The following is a 22,047-nucleotide window of genomic DNA, read 5'->3' on the forward strand; positions in this document are numbered from 1 at the left end:
AACATGGTCTGTCTGCATTCCAACCATCACTGAATTTTCATTCATTCATTCAACAGGTAATGATTCATTACCACTGTGGGATACACGGGTTACCTTTGTGTCTGTTTTCTGATGATGAAAAGCAACATGTTCTCACTGTATACATCATTTATTTGCACACATGGTCTCCCTGGGGCAACTCCACTCCTGTTAACATCCAGGTATTTCCTTAGGGCCCTTTCTATGCCTGTTTTTTAAATATAAGGTCGAGTTCAGTTTCCAAATATGATTTTTTTCAGTTACTATTCTATGCACATTGTCCTGTCATTACTATCTTTTTTTTACAAAAATCATTCTAAATAACTTGATTATTTCAGCTAAAAATCTGCCCAACTTCCTGCCCAGCTTCCCGGCTCCCCCTGCAGCTGGAGTCCGCTGACCCTCAGGCCTGGCCCTGCTCCTGGCCAGGGACTCCTCCCGCCTTGGTCAGGAGGGATTTTGGTCTCCCTGACTTCTGGGCTGTAGACCCCAGAATCCTGGTAGCCATTTTCATTCCGGAGCTCTAGCTCAGGAATGTCACTTGTGGGCTGAGGGAGTGGAGTCCTGTGTTCTTTGCCCCGGCTTTCTCAGTCCTAGAGGCTGGGCCTCATCCTTTCTGTTGTGATCTGCTGTGGGCCCTCTTTGGGTTCCCTTCTCCTGCCTGGCACTGGGCTCTGCCCATCATCACCAACTTCTGGAACTCAACTACACTCCTCTTCCTGGAGTTCACACATCTGTCCTCCAGAAGTTACCCTCCCCTAAGGAGCAAGTTGAATCTCAGGCCCAGGTCTCTCCAGAGGTCTTTTACCTGCCATTAATTAATTAATTCATTCATAAAATGCAGGCTCTGCCCTATTTTACCTGCCACCCTTTCATTCATTCATTCATAAAAATGCAGGCTCTGGATCTAGACCATCTGAATTCAAGCTCTGTCAATTTCTCACCGGGAAATCTTGGGCAAGTTACCTAACCTTGCTGAGAATGCCGTTCACAGGATCCACTGCCCAGGACTGGTGTGAAGCTGACATAAGGTACACAGTTATCAGAACTATGCCAGGTACACAGAGCATGCTCAGTCCTACTGCCCATCATCCTTCCTTCATTCACATAACAAGCAGACACTTAGGCCTTCTAGTGCCTTCTAGAACCCATTGTTCTGGGGTCTGGCTCAGACAGAGGCCAGCCAAACTCCTGGGCCCCCACCCTCTGAAGCTCCCAGCGGGACGGGAGGTGCACTGTGACAGAGTGTTCTGACCACTGATGTATCCCTAGGCACCTGTGCAGAGGGTTTCGGGAGAGACTGAGGCCTGCTCTGTGCAGGGAGGTGGTGGCTCTGGCTGGGAATGCCCCAGAGGAGGCCAAGCCTGGGCTTGTTTTTCATTCAGAAGGTGACATAATGTACATGTCCCCTGCAGATTTCATGTTGAGATGTAATTCCCAGTTTGGCCTGGTGGGAGGTGTGTGGTTCATGGGGGTGGATCCTTCATGGCTTGGTGCTGTCTGAGTGAGCTCTCGTGAGAGATCTGGTAGTGTAAGAGTGTGACACCCCCACACTCACTGTGTTCCTGCTCCTGCCACGTGACACACCTGTTCCTGCTTCACCTTCCGCCCTGATTGGAAGCTCCCTGAGACCTCCCTGTCCCCAGGAGCCAAGCAGATGCTATGCCTCCTGTACAGTCTGCAGGACTGTAAGCCAATGAAGCCTCTCTTCTTTATAAATTACTCAGCCTCAGTTATTCCTGTATAACAATGCAAGAGTGGCCTAATACAGAAGGCTCTTGCTGAGATCTGCAACTGGGCCAGTCCTTGCTTTCTGCTGTCTGGAAGGAGGGGTAGGAGGCTGCCTTGTGGACAAGGAGAGGAAGGGATCCCCAGAAGAGCAAGTGGCCCATGCACAGGTTCCAGCAAGAAGACAGCACAGCCAGAGGGAGGCCACATGCGGCGCTGTAGGTGAGTGTGTGTGTGTATGGGAGTGTGCATGTGTGTGAAGCTGTGTTTGGGTGAGTGTATATGTGAATGCATGTGTTTGTGTAGGGTGAGTGTATGTGTGTGAGACATATACATCAAGTGTGGGGGCCAGTGTGCATATGCATGAGTATGCACGTGTGTTTGTGTGTGTGTGTGCGCATCAGCGTGTGGGTGTGTGCAGAAGATGGGCTGGGGAGAAGCAGCAGGCCAGTGGGCTTCAAAGGCAGGCACCTGCCAACAGGCTCACGCACACAATATGGCTAAGCCACAGGCTGGCCCCAGGTGCCCCCCAGGGCATCCTAGCACACAGCCTCGGGGAAGGCTCAGACACCATGGGGAAAGCGTTAATTAGGCAATTTGTGCCTGATGTGCAGGACCGCATCGAGATTCCTTCGTCACTCTCACCCTGAGTTTGGCAGATCAGAGCCCGTGGAGAAGGTGGGTACATTTCTCCGGACTGCCCAAAATGTGCGTTCAGAAGGAAGTCAGCTAGGGGAACGCACACAGAGCTGAGGCTTTGGAAGCCTCTGGGCACTACTCCCCAGCTCTGCGAGGGTCCTGGTTTCTCATCTGACCTGTGAAGAATTGGGATGCAGCCATCTAAGGTCACAGAGATGGCAGAGGGGCCCCAAACCTCTACTCCCGGCTCCGCAGAACCTGCAGGGCTCCTTCCGAGGGGTCAGCCCCTTGGTTTCTTTTCTATGTCTTTGTAGGTCTATTGCCTTATGGTTCCACAAAACCCTAGCCAGTGGTTGTCAGCTGGGGACAACTTTATCCACAGGGGATGCTTGGCAATGTCTGGAGACATTTTTTGGTGGTCACAACAGAGGGGAGACGACTGGCATCTATGGGTAGAGTCCTGGGGTGCTGGTAAACACCCTGCAAGGCACAGGGCAGCCCCATCCCGAAGAATGATCCCTCCCCAAAGGTCTATCCACAGTGGGGGCTCCTCATTGTTGTCTGCAGCTCCCTGGCAGCTGGCCCTGGGGTGGTTGTCTTCCCAGGGGTTCAGCTCCTGTGCAGTACAGTGCTGCTGGGTACAGGTGCTCGGTGGACACAGAATGGTGACAGCGAGGTCTGCGTTTTCACCCAAAGCTGACTTTCTCACTGGCCAGGGGAATAGGGTGGGAAATGGGATGGAGACTGCCTGCCCCCAGCATTGAGACATTGCCCCCACAGCTGACCCTGCTGACCCCAAGACACACCTGCCCGCCCACAGACACACAGGCACACAAGCAGGTACACACAGACACATATATAGGTACACACAGACACACAGATACACAGGCACACAGACACAAAAACACAGGCACACACGCAGGCACACACACACATAGACATAGGTACACACAGATACACACACAAAGATATACAGGCACACAAACACAGACGCGCAGGCACACACATAGGTACACATACACAGACATACATAGGTACACACAGACACACACACACACATAGGTACACACAGAGACATACACAGATACACACGCACACAGACACAAAAACACAGGCACACAAAAAGATGCACAGGCACACAAAAAGATGCACAGGCACACAGACACAAAAACAGGCACACACACACACAGATGCACAGACACACACACAGACATGCACACAGACACAGACATACAAACAGGTACACACAAATGCACTGGCATGCACACACAGACACACACAGACACACTTCCATACAGATGCACATAGAAACACACAGCTCACACAGAGCTCCCAGTTGGCCAAGTGAGATCCGACAACAGTTATATTGGGAGAACAGCAGAGAACCCCACCTAACGAGCTGCTCTGTGCTAAGCCTGCCCTGGACGCTTTGTCCCCATGGCCTGTTTCCACAGGAGTCCGAGGGGTGTCTGAAGAGCCAGGGAGCCTTCTGAACTCAGAGGCAGCACCATGTCCACCCTGAAGTCAAGGAAGCCTTCCAGCCGGGCAGAGTCCCTGAGGTCAGGCAGGCCTGGACGGGTAGAGGAGGTCTAGGCAGCGGGAATGGCCTGGAAGACGGGGACGCAGCCCTGTGCAGCCATTACGCAGCCTGGGAGGGAGGCAGGGAGAAAGGTGGGCTTGGGGAGAGCAGGGCCGGCCCTGGACAGGGTGTGCTGGCCACGCAGGTGGGACGCAGCACTGCTCACGGGGGGGAGGACGGGAACAGACTAGCGTCAGCCAGGCTTGGCTTTGGTTGGATTCACTAGTGAGCCCCGGGCAGGCCGAGGGAGGGTCTGTGTTCAGAAACGTGCATGTGCACGGCCAGCACTGTGCAGAGGGCCTGGAAGCCTGGCGCTCTTGGAGAAGCTGATGTGGGGAAACATTATTGTTGCACCGAAAGGAGTGACAGAAGTCTTTAAAATAATCTGACATGAGCACCAGCCGGGGACATCTGAGGCTCCCCAGGAACCAGCCTCGTGGCCGCCAAAACTCTCTTGCCTTCCTCGCTGGAGTCTCCACCTCCATTCAGATAATATGGGGCTGGAACAGGTGATGATTAAGACCAATCTCGTGGTGTCTTTTCTGCTCACACACTGCTACCGGGCAGAGCCATGGCAGGCGAGCGGGTGGGGTGTGCTGTCCTAGGTCACAGAGGGCAGAGGTGGCTGAGCTGGAATGTCACCCAGGACTTCTGTCCCAAATGTCATTATTCCTCAGGCGCTCTCTGCAATTCCCTCCAGGAGAAATGCCACTGCGCCGCAGGAAGGGCCACAGGAGGCTTCCAGGAAGGTCCAGACTCTCAGCGTCTCTCCTGGAGGACCCAGGAGCCTCCAACTCATGGCAGAACCTTCCTTTAAAATGTAAACCCAATGCTTTCGCTTCCCTGCCTTAAACACTCCAGCTTCTGGTGGATAAAACCTAAAACCTTTACTGTGGCCTCCGGAAGCCTATTTGGTGTGGCACGGGTTCCCTCCCAGCCCCATTTCCTATTATTTTCCCTCTGGTTTATTCCATTAAATGCTATACAATTGTTCTTTGACATCCAGGCTCTCTGCTGCCTTCAAGAGTGTGATTTTGATGATCCCTTTGCCTGGAGGGTTCAGGGCTCATCCCGGCAGTCCTGCGCCCCTCACTTCATCTCTAGGTCTCTGCCGACTCTCCTAAAAGAGGCCCCTGCCTCTGCCCCTCCCACCCCACCTCTCCCTCTTCTGAGCTTGTGGAACAAGTGCTGACGGCCCTGTGGGGGTAGGTCATTGCCTGTCTTTCTCTACTTGGCAGTCAGCTCCATGGAGGCAGAATAGATCAGCCTGCTACCCCAACGCCTGGACCTTAGCACATGGGGGTGGCATTTGGTGACAGACAGGTGTCTCCATCCCCAAAGACCCGCCATAAGGAGGGAAACTGCACAGCTGGGACCTTGGAAATCAGGCCCAAATTCACCCCACATTCCCGCAGGACAGAAGCCCTTGGTGCTCAGGTGGTCGTGGCCAGCAGAGGGCTCACTGGCCAGCTGCCAAAGTCTTGCTTTGCACCAAGGCGGGGACCCTGCAGAGGGGTGGCATGACATCAGGGGGACTTCCACTCACATTGGGCACAAAGCCGGGCATCAGCGCCTTCTCGAACACTGCGTCCCAGTTCATGTCAGCCAAGTAGGGCACACTCTGTATGTCACGAAGGCTGGACAGGCGGCACTCAGGATCCTTGGTCAGGAGCTGCAGTCAGAGGGCAAATGTGTTTCTGTGAACTGGGCATCCCTCAAGGTTAGCGGGACTCTGAAGGAGGGGTCTCGGGGCAATGAATGTGCCTCTGCTCTCCATGCCCAACAGATGTCGTGCCCTGTCTGGGTCGCTGCTGTGGGAAACGCCATCTGCACTCATCTCTTTATAGCCAGGGAGAAGCTGAGAGGTGAGGCTGCTTTTGCAAGGTCATCAGTGAGGGGCTGCTGGGGCAGGGACCAGAAATTCAGTTCCCATGTTCCTTTCTGGGACTGGAACCTGTAGCAGGCTGCCTCTCTGATGTCTGCAGAAGCATCCAATTACAAATAGAATCAGCTGCCTCGTCTTAGGATTTCCAACTTGGTAATGGGCGGTAGCAAACTTGTAATAAAATTTATTGTAATAAAATGTATCCCTGGACAGCTATGAGGTGACCTCTGTGACCTAATGAAGTGGTCTTATTTGTAGCGAAGGGGACACTTTTTAGCTCCTCTTCGAATTGAGTTTTAGCTAATGAGGAGTGATGTGGCATAAGAACAGCCAAAGATTATGACCTGGCGTCCCAGTGGGGCCCCAACTTTCCAAAATCCCATAGCTTATCTATTGAAAAAGCGCAAGGGCCAAGAATGAAAAGACAGAGGCCTGGCCCTGGGACTGTCATTTAACAGCTGTGACCTTGGGCGAGCTGCTGGGTGCCCTGGGCTCATTGCCTCCTCCTGAAAGCAGGGGGAATAATGAGACTCCTCCACTTCCAGCTCCGGGTAGGATGAGACTAAGTGGGAATGATAAGGACCTGGCATGTACTTAGAAAGCGGGGGGCACACCAGCGTCCACAGGTAGAGCTAGAAGCCAGAGCCCCTGCCAGGTCACACACACCTGTCATTGCAGAAATCTCCCAGCTATGCCCATTGAGTGGCTGGAGTCACACCCCACAAGGGATAGCTAGCAGAGGTTGCATCTGCTGGTTATGGCTGAAACTCTTTAGGGACTGTCCCAAAACAGTTGAGTGCCAACTCAAACAGGTTCCACTACAATGTCCCCTGGAAGTTCACTGTTCAGAGCAGCCGTTCTGAAAACATGCTGATGCCCAGACCCGAGGGCCAGTTTCTGAGTCACTTGGGTGGGCTGGGAGGTGCAGGCATTGGTGGTATGTAAGGCTTCCAGATGGTTCTCATGAGCAGTCAGAGTTAAGCGCCACTGATTTAGAACCAGGTGATGGGATTTGAGGGCGATCTGGCTGTGACACCTGTCATTGATTGCCGAGGTTGATCTGGCTGATCTGGCTGGCTAGGCAGGTGTCCCCTTCCTCCCTCACAGCTCCACATGCGTCCCTCTGAAAGCTGTGCCCTGGGTCAAAGAGGACGACCAATGCCCAGTAGAGGAGGATCCGTCTTCTGTCAAGGGTATATGAGTAACTGTGTTCCCCTGCTGGAGCCTCCAAGCAAGCTCTCAAGAACCAGGTGGTGGATTTCCTTTAAAGTAATTTAACTAATTTGTAATTCAACAAGTCATTATAGCCATGTAGGGATTAAAAGCTGGGACCTGGAGTTAGGGGGGTTTGGATTCAAATCCCACTCTGCCTTTCAATAGCTCTGTGGCATTGATTCAATGATTTGCTTTCCTACACCTTGGCTTTCTCATCACTGGTACTGGGATAATGACACTTCCCTGGTCACAGGGCTTGGGAGGAGTAGGGGAGAAGAGCCATCATCTGGCCAAGAACACAGGACCTTTAAACACGATTGGGTGCCAACCTCATGCGGGACTCAGCTCCATGCATTGTGGAGGACGTGAAGGGAGCCTTGAAGGCAGGGCACCAAGATCGCCTGCCCAAGCTGGACGGGACTGCACATCAGAACCACCTGGAGAGCTCATGGGGACACAGACATTGGGGCCCACTCCAGCCATCTGATTCAGTTCTGGCTGGAGCCTGAAGGTAGGCGTTTCCAGCAGGCTCCCACGTGATGCTGATGCTGGCTGGTCCTGGGCCCGTATTTCGAGAACCACTGCTTTATTCTAATAGCAACAGTTCCTGCAGAAAGTCAGGGAGATACCCAATTTTTTTCTTTTCTTTTCTTTTCTTTTTTTTTTTTTTTTGAGACGGAGTTTTGCTTTTGTTTCCCAGGCTGCAGTGCACTGGCATGATCTCGGCTCACCGCAATCTCCGCTCCTGGGTTCTAGCAATTCTCCTGCCTCAGCCTCCCGAGTAGCTGGGATCATAGGTATGCACCACCACACCTGGCTCATTTTGTATTTTTAGTAGAGATGGGGGCTTCTCCATGTTGGTCAGGCTGGTCTCTAACTCCTGACCTCAGGTGATACACCTGCCTTGGCCTCCCAAAGTGTTGAGATTACAGGTGTGAGCTACTGTGCCTGGCTGAGATACCCAATTTCCTAAAGGTCATTGAGTGAAAAGGCTGTGTGCAGCAGATTTGAAAAGCCCATATGCATTAAGTATTTCCATTTGTTAGAAGCTGGTAGCAGAGTGACAAGAGCCTGGGGGCTTACTGTCACAGCCTTCACTGTCCTCCGAGGCTTGCTGATCTGCACACACCCCCATAATCATGCTTATTCCACGGCACTTGGCATTTGAGCGCAGCTGACTTGATCATTTCCACTCCTGATATGCCACTTGTATTCTGACCCCTTGGTTTGCTGATATGGCCGTTTCTATACTCACTGTAGTTCCCTGGCTGGGGAGGCTGGCAGCTGCCCCCTTACCTTCTTCAGCAGGACCACCATCCCCTTGTACCACGTGGAGGAGTAGTGGACACGCTCCACCTTGAACATGTTGAGGATTTCATCGATGGGCGTGGCCGAGTGGATTTCGTACGGCCTCTGCAACCACAGGACGACAGCCAGAATCAGAGAGAGGGCATCAGAAGGCACAGTCCATGCAATTTAAGATTGTGCGATTATGAGGAGCGGTTTATTTTTCCCCTGGGTGCCTCTCTTTTATGGCAGAGCAGGTGGCCTGAACCCATGTGCCCATAGTAACCAGGCCCAGGGGCCAGTGCAGGAGCTGGCAGGTGGGTGCTGCTCCTGTGACCACAGGAGGTTAGGGGTGACTCACAGCCCATAAGTGGCAGAGGCAGGATTCACTCTCAGCAGCTTAACACGAGTCACTGCTCCAGTCACAGGCTTGGGGGCTGACTCTTGCCATCCACCAGGCACCCAGGGACACTTCCAGTCATAGCCTCTACCTGCTGCAGGGCCTTGGCCACCATTGTCCCCGTCCTGGCTGAACTGCCCGATGGGGTGGACAGGGCTGAGATGGCCAGCGTCTGGCTGTGGCTGGGCTGACGGATGGGAGGACACCAGCATTGTCCCCTGCCTTCTCACCTGCTCTCCCTTTCCCATGGAAAGGATGTGTACGCTGTGTTCTCCCCCAGTTCCCAAACTTGGTAGGAAATGAAGCCTCCTGACCATGTTTCTCAACATTCCCGTGTACAGTTTCTTGCTTCTAAGCCCCTCTCAAAGCTCGGGAACTTTCTTGAGTATGATACTGGGGACAAAGCTTGGAGTGCTTCTGAGCAGCAGTGTGCTCCCGACCCTCGCTTCCTGTGCCCTGACCCCCATGAAAGAACATCTCTCCCAGACTCTCTCCGGCTGAACTGCAGTCCAAGATGTTTTCAGGTTTGTACCATGGCCACATGCCTTGGAACTACAAGAGCAATAGGGTCCCTGGCACGTGTGGTGCAACAAACAAACTGATCCCGGAGAAGTCTGAGCGGTGAATCCACAATAATACATATGAAATCGATTGCCATTAATACATGCCAGTAAAATTATTGCTGTCTGTCTCCTCCGTGAAGCTGTGGGCTGCTCAAAGCAGGGAATTTGACCATGTTCATTTCTCTGTCATCAAGCAGGGTCCCAGAGCACGGCAACAGAGAAGGTCTCAGTCCCTCCACAGGTGCTGAGCCAACACTGACCCTGAGTCAGATGCCATATTGGGATCCCACTGCCACGCTGGGTTCTGGGGTTTGGGGTTTCCAGGTACACACTGTGTAAAAGCACTCACTTGCACTGGTTGCACCTTGAGTTCTGGTTCCAGAAAAGTTCCAAGAAGCCTAGCCCTGGTGAAACAAAAACTGGTAGGACCCGGAGATGCCTGAGTTGGAAACTAACTCCCCTTATCACCATCCTGAAAACCCCGCCCGGCGGGAGCTGATTTCCTTTGCATGTGGTGTATATAGAAGCATGATCTGCTGGCACCACCCTTACTGGCCACCCTCCTAGGTTGTGGTCACTGAACTGTCATGCACCACATGATCAAGCCCACAGGTCGTGTGGGTAACACTGTGGCACTCAGGGCGCTGGCTCTGGCCTTGTGGAAACACAATTCCCACGGGGCTGCTGCAGATGGAAGGTGCCAGCCCAAAGGGGTGCGGGTTCCCGATCCCTGGAAGGGCTATAGTTCCCTGGCGTGAAGGGGCACCTTTATCCTCACCAAACAGGGGGCCCTGGAGGGCTGCGCCTGGTGCTGCCTCAGATGTGCCCACCAAAAAGGAGCTTTTTTTTTCCCCTGACTGGCACGTTCTTTCTTATCTGTTAATTGAATGAGGACTTGTCAGTTTCACCATATAACAGGCAGAGCAAAACCGAAACCCGTGGGCTCTCTAGAAAGGCCAATTAACTTGATACGCTACCATTTAAAAAATCTTTCTTCAAACATTTTTTTTAATCTAATGGGAAATAGTTACATCCATGAACGAGTATTTTCTGCCCGCTGTTGCGCGTGTGAGACCCCTCTGCACTTGGCCAGAAACAAAGACCGTAATTAGAGTGATAAGAGCCGATCTCAACTGAAAATGGCCCTTAGGTGACACAAAGCTCACAGATTCTTGATGAGCTGGTGACTGTTAACATGACCATGTCACAGAACACAAAACAGAGCCAAGACACCCTGAAGCTGGGCACTAAGGTGAGAGGACAGGCAGTGTGAGTCACCAAGGCCCGCCTCTGACCGCTACTGCTACAGGGAAAACTGTGTCCCCCAAATTCATATGCTAAAGTCCTAGCCTGCAGGCCCTCAGAATGTGGCCTTATGGGGACATAGGCTCTTTATAGAAGTAATGCAATTGACATAAGGTCATTAGAGTCGGTCCTAATTCAACCTGACCTGGGTCCTTATAAAAAGGAGACGTTAAGGCACAGAGCGACACACAGAGGAAAGACTCTGTGAAGAAGACAGCCATCCATAACCCAAGGAGAGAGGCCTGCCAACAGGTCCTTCCCTCAGCCTCAGGGAGAACGAAGCCTGCCAACCACGTCATCTGGGACTTCGGGCCTGCAGCACTGTGAGAGGATGATTTCTGTTTAAGACACCCAGTGTGTGGATCTCAGTTAAGGCTGTCGCAGGCAATGAACAGCAGCCTCCACCGTCCACACGCAGAGCTCTCACTGGAGGCGGCCGACTTTGACTCTACTCCTGTGATGAGCAGGTGCCCTCTGTGGATGGGGTCGGCGAGAGCAGGACAGACATGGTCCCTCCCACACTGAGCTCCCTGTCTTGGAGGCAGACGGGCCATAAAGAGAGGTCAGGGGTGGAATGAGTGCTGGGGAGGGAACCTGCGGACTGCTGGGCATGTTTAGGGGAGGGGAGTTCTTTATAATCTCCACTGGAGCAGGGGCAAGAGACCCAGAGCTCAGGGCCACCACCGGGAGGTGAGCTGGGGCTGAGCTCAGTTTTTTTTTTTTTTTTTTGGAGACAGTTTCACTCTTGTCGCCTAGACAGTTTCACTCTTGTCGCCTCAGCTCACTGTAAACTCCACCTCCTGGGTTCAAGCGATTATCCTGTTTCAGCCTCCCAAGTAGCTGGGATTACAGGCACATGTCACCACGCCTGGCTAATTTTTTGTATTTTTAGTAGAGATGGGGTTTCACCATGTTGGCCAGGCTGATCTCGAACTCCTGACCACAGGTGATCCACCTGCCTCAGCCTCCCAAAGTGCTGGGATTACAGACGTGAGCCACTGCGCCCGGCCATTTTGGACTGTTTATTATTGCTTCTTCCCAACTTTTTTGCCTTTCAATAAACAGTTCTTCCCAACACAGTCCCACTCCTACCCTGAAAGCCCAGCTGCTGGAAGTGCAAAGACCCTGGATGATGATGCAGTCACCTCGTTCCTCATTTCGAAAGTCAGGAAACAGGCTGGGAGATGAAAAGAGACTTTCCCAATGTCCCACATTCTCATCCCCTGCTCTTTCTGCAGGGCCACCAGAGACCGAGAATCCAAGCACCCAGCTAGAACATCAGCCAGAAACAAATGTAAAGGTTTTCTTATCATTTACGCTTAATTCCCTATTTCCTTCTTGGTCGCTTCAAGGTGCTCATCAATTCTGCTTTTCCATTGGACCTCCACGTGAGCTCCTCTCTCTCTAATCTCTGCAGTTCTCTCTCCTAGAGGCAACCGGACCAATTACAGAAATAACTCCAGTACACCAGGAAGCTAGTGCCAGATACCCATTTAGACATGAGTTTGGAACATGATGACTAAAACAAGTTCCTCAGGTTCAGCCCTTATCTCTTTGGGCATCTGCAGAGAAACGTACATCCTTTTACAAGATGATCAGCAAATATTAAGATCAGTATCCTGTCTGCTGGTAGTGATGCTGGGTTCTCACTTGCTGGCCTTGAGATGTGTTGCCTCAGAACACCAGGTGGTATTTATAAGGTAAAGTAATTCCATGTACTGCTGGTAAAAGTGATTTTAGCAGTGGGACATTGGATATACCCATTATGGAGTGCAGGGGTGTCTCTATTCCAGGAAACTCAGTTTACAAAAAAAAAAAAAAAAAAAAAAAAAGCCAATTTACCAAAAAATAGAAGACAGAGGAAAAGAATTGCCAGATGCCTGTCATTTTAACTGTTAAATTTGAGCTGGGCCTTGGAGACCATCTGATCCAATGCTTTTTTTCGCCCCAATCTTTTTACCCAAAATCACAAACACAGAACAGATGAAAGTGAAGAATAGTTCCTTAGGCAACTTAAACCCCCAAAGCCCAAATAAACACTTTTCCCCCTCTGGAACTGTTGAATCATCTCTGCGGGGTCCTAGAGTCTGAGAAACACAGCTGGAAACCACTGAAAAATTCGCCACGGTCCTTCCCCCTCCTTTCAGTGGAGATCACAGACTGCATTACCTCCGGGCTTGTGACTCCTGGCACAGTGCTCTACCGGCCCCCTCGGTGAGGCTGACACACCTACATGATCCTGCTTCTCCGGGTTCAGCCCACCCACCCCTTGTACATCTGCAGGACTCAGTGCTGCACCCTCACCTCTAGAGGGAGCTCCCAGCACCCTCCCTCTGCTCTGGCCTCTGCACCCTCAATCGTCTCTACCCATTCCCAGGGAGAAGTGCTGACTGGGGTCAAAGGCAAGGGTAAGACCAGATCAGGAAAGAGGCTGGTAGGTGAGCAGAGAGGGTAAAGCCCTCATGTCCCCGTGGCATGGGCACCAAGAAGCAGAGTGTGGACGGGAACCCATCTCTGCTCATGAAGCCCACAGGCCTTACTCGCTAATGGTCAGCAAGCAGGTGTGATCCAGCCTCCGCTCTCAGCCCCCGTCTCTAGTGCTTGAAGGGTGCTAAGGTGGGAAGGATGCAGGCTTTCCAGCAGGTCCTCCCAGGGTAGAAGTCCTAGGGGAGCGTGAAAGGGGCGAGGGGTGCTGAAAGCCCAGTCTGTGGGGGTGCAATGCAATGTGCTAATGGCCTCATGTGCAGGATCTGGCTTAGTCCTCCTGATTGTTCTATGGCCGTGGTTCCCAACCAGGGACAACTGTCCCCCAGGGGATATCTGGCAACATTTGGAGTCATTTTGGGTTGCCAGAACTGGGTGGGGAGTTCTGCTGGCATCTGATGATAGAGGCCAGTGATACTGCTGAACATCCTGAAATGCACAGGGCAGCCCTGCACCACAAAGAATTATCGGCCTCAGATGTCCACAGTGCCCAGGTGGAGAAACCTGTGCCACCGGCCTGCACCACTATTCTCCCCATTTTATAGATGAGAAACAGGCTCACTGGAGATCACTGACAGTCCAGTTGGCGAAGTCAGGATTTGAACCCATGTGTGTCTATGTGTAATATGGCCACTGTGTGTCACTTCCCTGCTTAGGTTCCATGAATGGCACCACACTACCTAAAGAGTAAAGCCAAGTGCCTCCAGCTGGCCTCAGGTCCTTTTAATACTGTCCCCTCACTATCCTGACAGGTGGTTAGGCCAAAATGTGTGTTGAGTCAGCCTTAGCTTTCAATTCTCTTTCTGTGCCCACACTATTCCTTCCAATCATTCATATATGACTGACTTCAATGTCTCCGCCCTCTGAAATTCTCCTCTGCTCCTCTAAACCTAAGTCAGCAGAACTTTACCTGCATCTACCGGTCTTGTGGAATCACCGCTGTGTGTATATTTACTTATTAGTGTAATAATCAGCCTATCTCCTGTGTGCCAGACACTGCCTATACCCTGAGCACATTTTCTTACGTAATCCCACTGTGACCCTGCAGGTGGGCCTGATAAGCCTTCTTTTATGAATGAGGAAGCCGGGGCTCAGCTGAGTTAAGTGACTTAGCCCAAAGCACAGCACCAAGAAGCACAGAGTGTGGACAGGAACCCATCTCTGCTCATGAAGCCCACAGGCCTTTCTCGCTAATGGTCAGCAAGCAGGTGTGATCCAGCCTCTGCTCTCAGTGCCTGCCTCTAGTGCTTGAAAGGTGCTAAATTGGGAAGGACACAGGCTTTTCAGCAGGTCCTCCCTGGGGACGTTTCCTGAGTGCCAGCCATTCATCAGTCATGGAGCTGGGTAATTAACATAATCAGAATCATTTAATTCTCAAAGCAATCCTATTGGGTAGATATAATTACTAATTTCTTCTTGTTAACGCAGAAGGATTGTGAACATTCAGCCTTACTTAGGATCCCAGATGGGGCACCTGGTAGAGCCAGGGTTTGAACCTGTGAGATTCCTCTAAGATTATTTTCCTCTATTATAAAGAAACAGGTTTTGACTGAGTAAGGGGAAAAAATTTCTAGCCATTAGAGCTGTCCAAGAGTGAAAAAGATTCTTTCTGGAGGCACGGAACTCTCTGGATCCTGAGGATAATCAATAAACAGAGGGGTGCTCACCTGTCAGAGAGATGACAATGGCTGGCTAAAGATCTGTCCATCTCTTCTCTGTGGATATGGTCAGGGGAAGGGAGATCTCATATCTCTTTCCATAGTGTCCTCTGGAGAGGCGATAGTCAGAGTGCCAGAGTGACTGGGGCACCAAAAGGAATTTCGACAAGTGGCACCTACTTGGGCCTTTTCCTTTCCCTCAGCAGGCCTGCCAGGGTTAAGAGCTAAGGTTCTAGTTTGGTTCAGAGAGAAGTTCTATCCTACTTATGCCTCTTGTCCAGCCTACAAGCTCCAACCCAAAGCACAGGTTCTCTGCATCCATGGTCCCCAACATTTGTGGCACCAGGAAGACAATTTTTCCATGGACTAGAGTTGGAGGAGATGGTTTCAGGATGATCCAAGCGGATTACATTTATTGTATACTTTTATTTCTATTATCATATTGTAATATGTAATGAAATAATTACACAACTCACTATAATGTAGAATCAGTGGGAGCCCTGAGCTTGTTTTCTGCAACTAGGCAGTCCCATCTGGGGGTGACGGGAGACAGTGACAGATCATCAGGCAGTCGATTCTCATAAGGAGCACGCACCCTACTCCCTCATTTGCACAGTTCACAGTTGGGTTCATGCTCCTATGAGAGTCTAATGCTACCGCCAGCCTGGCAGAAGGTGGAGCTCAGGTGGTGATGTGAGTGACGGGGAGTGGCTTTAAATACAGACAAAGTTTCCCTGGCTCATCTGCCATTCACCTTCTCCTTCTGCTGTGCTGTGTGGCCAGTTCCTAGAAGGCCACAGGCTAGAACCCAGGTCTAGCGGTTGGAGGCCCCTGCTCTGCACTCTGGTCTCAAAGCTGCCAGTGGCACACAGCCCCTCTGCTCCCGGTAAAGAGTGCTTGGCTCCTCATAAGGAAAAATAGCTGTTTTCCTGGGTCCCCGGCCAACAAGCCATATTAATATCAATTTTCCACACATTATTTTCAATGCTTCCCAACTCGAAGATTCTACAATATTGGAAAATCCAACTCTGCTGTTTTTTTAAGACAGAGTCTTGCTGCGTTGCATCAGGTTGGAATGCAGTGGTGCCATCTTGGCTCACTGCAGCCTCCACCTCCCTGGTTCAAGCGATTTTCCTGCCTCAGCCTCCCGAGTAGCTGGGATTTGAGGTGCCCACCTCCACGTCAGGCTAATTTTTTGTATTTTTAGTAGAGATGGGGTTTCACCATATTGACCAGGCTGGTCTCAAACTCCTGACCTCAGGTGATCTGCCCTCCTGGGCCACCCAAAGCGCTGGGATTACGGATGTGAGCCACTGTGCCTGGCCCCTACTATGGCTTTTCTTTCTCTTTTGGAGGTAAGGAGTTCCATGGATCCTACCCAAGGATGTTGTCACTGACATGACTGAGGAATTGCAAACAGGGGAGAATAATTCCTAAATTTACGCAGCCTGTGGATAAATATGAGTATTTTTCAGCACAGCTTTTTTACTAAACAACTGTTTCCAGTATGAAAAACAGAGAAGAAATTATTTGCAGAAGCCTGTTGTCCTTTGGGTCAAAGAATAAGCCAGCCAAAAATATTTGGGAAAAAGATTTACACTAGTACGTAACAGGTGGTGTTCTTTCATTCCATTAGTTTGTCTCCACGCCAAAGGCCCGGATCCCACCTCCCCCGCCCCCCATCATTTGCTGCTGCTTCTTCCAAGAAGCATCCTCCTTGAAAATAGCATCTGGATCTTTAAGCAGAAAACTCAGAAGAATTAAAAAATAAAATAAAGTAGTTTATTTGTGAATCAGCAGGGACCGCTCCATCCTTGGGGCTTTTTGCCAAGCTATCATCTTTGACTGCACTGACCCATGAGGGATGACTGCCAATATCCCTTCTGTTGGCAGGAGGCCAGTCACGTTTAGGGCAACTGCTTGCCAAGGTCTTTTCTGTGATTGATTACATACGATTAAGAGCCTCTGGCTAATGCCTGTGTGCTCTGGTTCCTACGACATCGTGGACCCTCATGTTCCTCCTCCGAGCATATATATCAAAGGAAACAGCCGCCAAGCAATGAACAAAGCGGGAACACCGCCCAGGGGCCCATCTCACCCAGCCCTGCAGCAGCTCACAGATAAACCTGCGAGACATTAGCTCTTTCCATTCAGTGAGCGAGTTCCTATTTTCTTTGTATTCTAAAAATGCAATGTATAATGATATGTTTTTGAGGAATTCAGGAAAAATAATTGAGATAAAGAGCAGAAAATTGTTGCTTGACTACAGGGTGATAAATAATACTTATCTGCACTCACAGTGTACAAACGGCTCTCATCATTCATTCATTCAACAAACATTCATTCAACACCCATTATAATCATGCAGTGGGACACCCACAATGAATAAGACACTACCATGCCCTCAAGGAAGTTACTTTTCATGGGCATGAATATGCATGTATGCAAATGACTTAAACAACATTACAACTATAGCTTGTGGGAGAATCCCTCTCTTTGCCTCTGTTGACTCTGTGCTGGGCACTGGTGCTATGGAGCCAAGTCTCAGGCAAACCAGGTCTCCCACAGTCCAGGAACCCAGGAATCCTAAAACTCAAGCTCTGCAAATAGACAGAAATGATATTATTATCCCTGTTGTACTAATGAAGAAACCATGGTCCTGAGACATGGTGAAGTGACACCCTTTTCAAATGATACTTGTACAAAGAAATATACCTCAAAATTAATTTTAGTCAAAATGCTTTCTTTTTTTCTGAGACAGGGTCTCACTCTGTCTCCCAGGCTAGAGTGCAGTGGCACCATCATGGCATAGCTCACTGCAGCCTTGACCTCCCAGGCTCAGGCGATCCTCCCAGGCTCAGGCGATCCTCCTGCCTCAGCCTCCTAAGTAGCTGAGACTATAGCAGAGTGCCACCATGTTCTGCTATTTTTAAAAAAATGTTATTACTTGTAGAGCTGGAATGTCTCAATGTTTCCCATGCTGGTCTCAAATTCCTGGGCTCAAGAGATCCTCCCACCAAAGCCTCCCAAAGTTCTGGGATTACAGTGCTGAGCCACTGCACCCAGCCTAGATATAATACTTTCTGCTCAAATAAAAATATGTGTTATGACAGCTGCCAAACAGCCCCATTAATTATCTTCAGCTAGTAAATTTAAATGCAATAAAATAAAAATAGGTATCGAACGTCTCGTTTTTGAGGACACTGAGTTACATATTCAGGGAAGATGTGAAACAAACAGAGACAAAAAGAAGTAGGGTCTTCACCTTAAAAGATTTTTCGGTCAGCTAGAAAATCAGACATGGAGGCCTTGTGTTGTGGATTCAGAGGGGACAGTGTTTGAAACCACGAGGCCAGGGTGCTTTGGTGTTTGACCTGTCACTGATCTGCTGGGGGCCTTTGTGTAAGACCCTCCCCCTCCGGACGCCTCTTTTTTTTTTCTGTACAGTGAGGGGGTTGAACCAGAAGGGCGCTCCTAGGTGGCACACAGGCATGGGGATTGAAGCCCGGGGCGCGGTGACTCCCCCAGCCGTGCTCCTTCCTGCACCGCGGGCCCTGCCGACCCCACCCGGCAGGTACAGCGTGAGCCCCCTGCACAGCCCTCGTGTGCCCTGGTCTTACCCAGCCCCGCAGCAGCTCGTAGGCCGTGACGCCCAGGGACCACCAGTCGACAGGGTACGAGTATCCAGGGCCTCCATCCAGGTACACCTGGAATACTTCTGGGGCTGCCAACGAGAGGACAAAGAGAACGTCACTGTGGGTCCCAGTTTACGACCACCGATGTCCCCTTAGGGCAGGGACAAGGAGAGAAATCGAGCCTTTTTTTTTTTTTGATACAGAGTCTTGTGGGGTGCAGTGGTGCCATCTCAGCTCACTGCAGCCCCTGCCTCCCGAGTTTAATGATTCTCCTTCCTCAGCCTCCCAAGTAGCTGGGATTACAGGCGCCCATCACCATGCCTGGCTAATGTTGATATTTTTAGTAGGGACAGGTTTTGCCACGTTGGCCAGGCTGGTCTCAAACTCCTGACCCCTGGTGATCTGTCCTTAGCCTCCCGAAGTGCTGGGATTACAGGCCTGAGCCACCGCATCCGGTCAGAAATCTAGCTTTTTTGGACAGGAAAACCTGTATTTTTTCCACTAGGCCACATGGTTTGTACCCTCAGTAAGTCATAAGCTGCCTTCGAACCAGTTACAGGAATCGCAGGAAGCACCGGAGCGACACTGCCGGGTGGAATGCAGATGGGACCCCCTGAGGGTGTGAGGAAGGGCCATCCACTCTGTGCAAGTGAGGACATGCCCCTGGAGGGGGTGGATCGGTGGAGCAAGTTCGCTGGAGAACGGGTGGGATAAACCCAGAGTGAAGAAGAGGAACAGAGCCCCCAACGGGTTGAGAAACTTGATAAATGGACTCTTACAGCTCTCTGTGCCTGGGGCCTATCTCAGGGACTACTTTATTTTAGCATAGGTGCCATCTAACGTGAAATATCCACAATGGGTAAATCCACAAGAGGAAAGCAGACTGGAGGTTGCTAGGGCTGCAGGTGGGGAGGGGAGGGTGGGTGGGAGCACGTGCTTCACGGACACCAGTTTTTCTTGGGGTGATGAAAACAAATGGGTTGGAACTAGACAGAGGTGGTGGTCGCATAACACTGTGAATGTACTAAATGCTACTGAGCTGTTACTTTAAAATGGCTAATTTTATGTGATGTGAATTTCACCTCAATAGATAAAGAATGCGAAGGGATGGAGGACCCTTATTCTTCAGAGGACTGCATTTGTCCTGGGGTCCTCGTCCCTGACCACTCTCCAAGGGACTGAGTGGTGGGTTAAACTCACTGCCTCAGCCCCCGTGCCCCCATCACTAGGCCAGGAGTGCATTGTAGGGTCTAATTGTCTATGTTGGGTTCCAGGAAAATTTTGTGAAACATTGATTATTTCTAGCAAATTAATTTGCAGTCATAATTCCATTTCACAGTTGTCAGAGCAGCCAAAATCTGTCCCGGGGAGGCACAACATGTTGTGATTAAAGCTGTCTCAACTCAGTTTCTAAACTGGCATTCACTCAGCATGGAAAGAAAATGAAGGAATTGACTTGGGGGCTGCTGGATGGGCAGCTCCACACTTCGATTTGACCAGCAGCCACATTCTAGCTGCCCCCTGGCAATATTCTCCATTTGGTTCACACTTCCTAAGTGCACTTTCACCCACGGGCTCTCCTTTCCTCTTCACAACAGCCTCTGGGGACACGTTTACAGAAGGGGTTCAGAGAAGGCCAGCAGGATGAAGAGGTCACACAGCCAGGAAATGCAAAACTGAGATGCACCTTACACGTCTGCTGGATTCTTGTTTGAAGTAAGGCTTGTCTCAGCATTTCTTTCAGTACAAACACATACTCAGTGCCACATGGTGGAATGATGCGACTGGGAGTTTGAGAACTTGCCCCTCAGGTTACCCGGCCCTTACAAAGGAACAGGCATTGTGCCCTGGGAAACAGGAAGATCGCTGGGGCAGGTGGAGTTACTTGTTAGTAACAAGCTACTTACGCTCTCTTTGCCTCGGTTTTGTAGAGTGTGGATAATAATAGTAATGGTTTATTCATTGGGCTGTTGTGCCCATTAAGTAGATTAAATAAGATAATATACTCCAAGAGTTTAGCAGGATGCCTGGCCTGTAACGGGTGCTCCATGAACATTATGCATTATTAACAATCAAATCATCACTCCAACCTCCTCTTCCTCTGCCATGCTTAGCCTCCCCACCACCCAGCAGTTAACCAAACCAGAGATCTGGGAACCCTCCTAAATGCCGTCCTTCACAGCCTCTTGAATGATCAGTCTCCAAATTCTGTGTGTTTTGTATTTTCAACATCTTTTCTTCTGCCTCTTCCTGTGGGTGATAGATCATCCTGACTTCAAAGTCAGTGAGCATACTTGTTCATTAAGCATCGGGTGAGTGAATATTTAATGTCTTCCTAGTAAGCCTGGCACTGAGCTGTGCTATTCCGAATCCCAGCTGGATCCCACCACTGAGCTGGAAGCTGGGCTTGAGCCTACAAGGACTTCCTTCCCTGTACCACAGTCTGTGTGCCTGTCCCTCTTCTCAGTCCTGAGGGCTGGGGAGGAAAAGAGTCACATCATGCTTGTCCGGGTGTTCCCAGGGGCTTGGCAGCTGCTGGCCCAGCCCACAAGTTCTGATAGCACAGGGCGCACTCGGGAGTGCAGAACGGCTGTGTGTGCCGAGATGGTGGTTCCTCATCAATCCTTGTCATGCCTGGCAGCCCCAGTCCATTCAGAACTCAGGGTAGAACTCAGCAGCAAGAGTGATACTGTCTTGGCTGCCGTGACCAGTCAAGTGACAAATGTCTGTGGTCCTAGAGAGGATGGCATTCCCTCCTTCCCCACACTCTTGGGGGATAGAACATAACAATATTGATGTCATAATTCCTATGTCACTAAAATGATGTCATTGGCTGCTCAGAATCCCAGCACTTAGATTCGAGAGAACTACACAGGTTTAGCGCTGGAAGGACAGGTGTGAGCCACATATCTGAACAATGGCAACCGTGATTTGCCAGGTGCCATGTTAAGGATTATATGTTCATTACTTCTTTAATTCCACCAGCCACCCAACAGGATAAACACTACGATGGTCTTCATTCTTCTGATGAGGAGGCAGAGGCATTAGGAAGTGTAGTGGGCTGAATCATTGCCCAGCCCCACCTCCAAAAGCTATGTTCAAGTCCGAACTCCTGGGACCTGTGAATAGGGCTGTATTTGAAAATAAGGTCTTTGTAAATGTAATCAAGCCTCATGCCTGTTATCCCAGCACTTTGGGAGGACGAGGCGGGTGTATTGCGAGGTCAAGAGATCGAGACCATCCTGGTCAACATGGTGAAACCCTGTCTCTACTAAAAATAGAAAAAATTAGCTGGGCATGGTGGCGCGTGCCTGTAATCCCAGCTACTCAGGAGGCTGAGGCAGGAGAATTGCCTGAACCCAGGAGGCGGAGGTTGTGGTGAGCCGAGATCATGTCATTGCACTCGAGCCTGGGTAACAAAAATGAAACTCCGTCTCAAAAAAAAAAAAAAAAAAGTAATCAAGCTAAGAATCTCAGGATAAAATCATCCTGGATTTAGATGGGCTGCAAATCCTAAAATCGATGTCTTTATAAGGGAAAGGAAAGGAGACACAGAGAAGATGGCCACGTGAAGACAAAGGCGGATGGGAGCCATGCGGCCACAAGCCGAGGAAAGCCTGGCACGCTGGAAGCTGAAAGAGGCAGCAAGGA

At 50.6% G+C, this 22,047-nt stretch overlaps 1 protein-coding gene across 2 annotated transcripts in view; it reads right to left on the reverse strand.

Moving 5' to 3' along the window:
- The window catches only part of STK32B (serine/threonine kinase 32B), a 440,698-nt gene that overhangs the window by 31,048 nt on the left and 387,603 nt on the right, over positions 1-22,047 (reverse strand). For both annotated transcript variants that reach the window (XM_039468436.2, XM_074395883.1), the window contains exons 7-9: positions 18,382-18,485; positions 8,361-8,477; positions 5,511-5,636 (exon numbers count right to left, since the gene is read on the reverse strand). In XM_039468436.2, the coding sequence (XP_039324370.1) occupies positions 5,511-5,636; positions 8,361-8,477; positions 18,382-18,485 (347 nt within the window). The remainder of the gene's footprint in view (positions 1-5,510; positions 5,637-8,360; positions 8,478-18,381; positions 18,486-22,047) is intronic.

Source organism: Saimiri boliviensis, chromosome 3, assembly GCF_048565385.1.
Source record: "Saimiri boliviensis isolate mSaiBol1 chromosome 3, mSaiBol1.pri, whole genome shotgun sequence".
Taxonomy (NCBI): Eukaryota; Metazoa; Chordata; class Mammalia; order Primates; family Cebidae; genus Saimiri; species Saimiri boliviensis.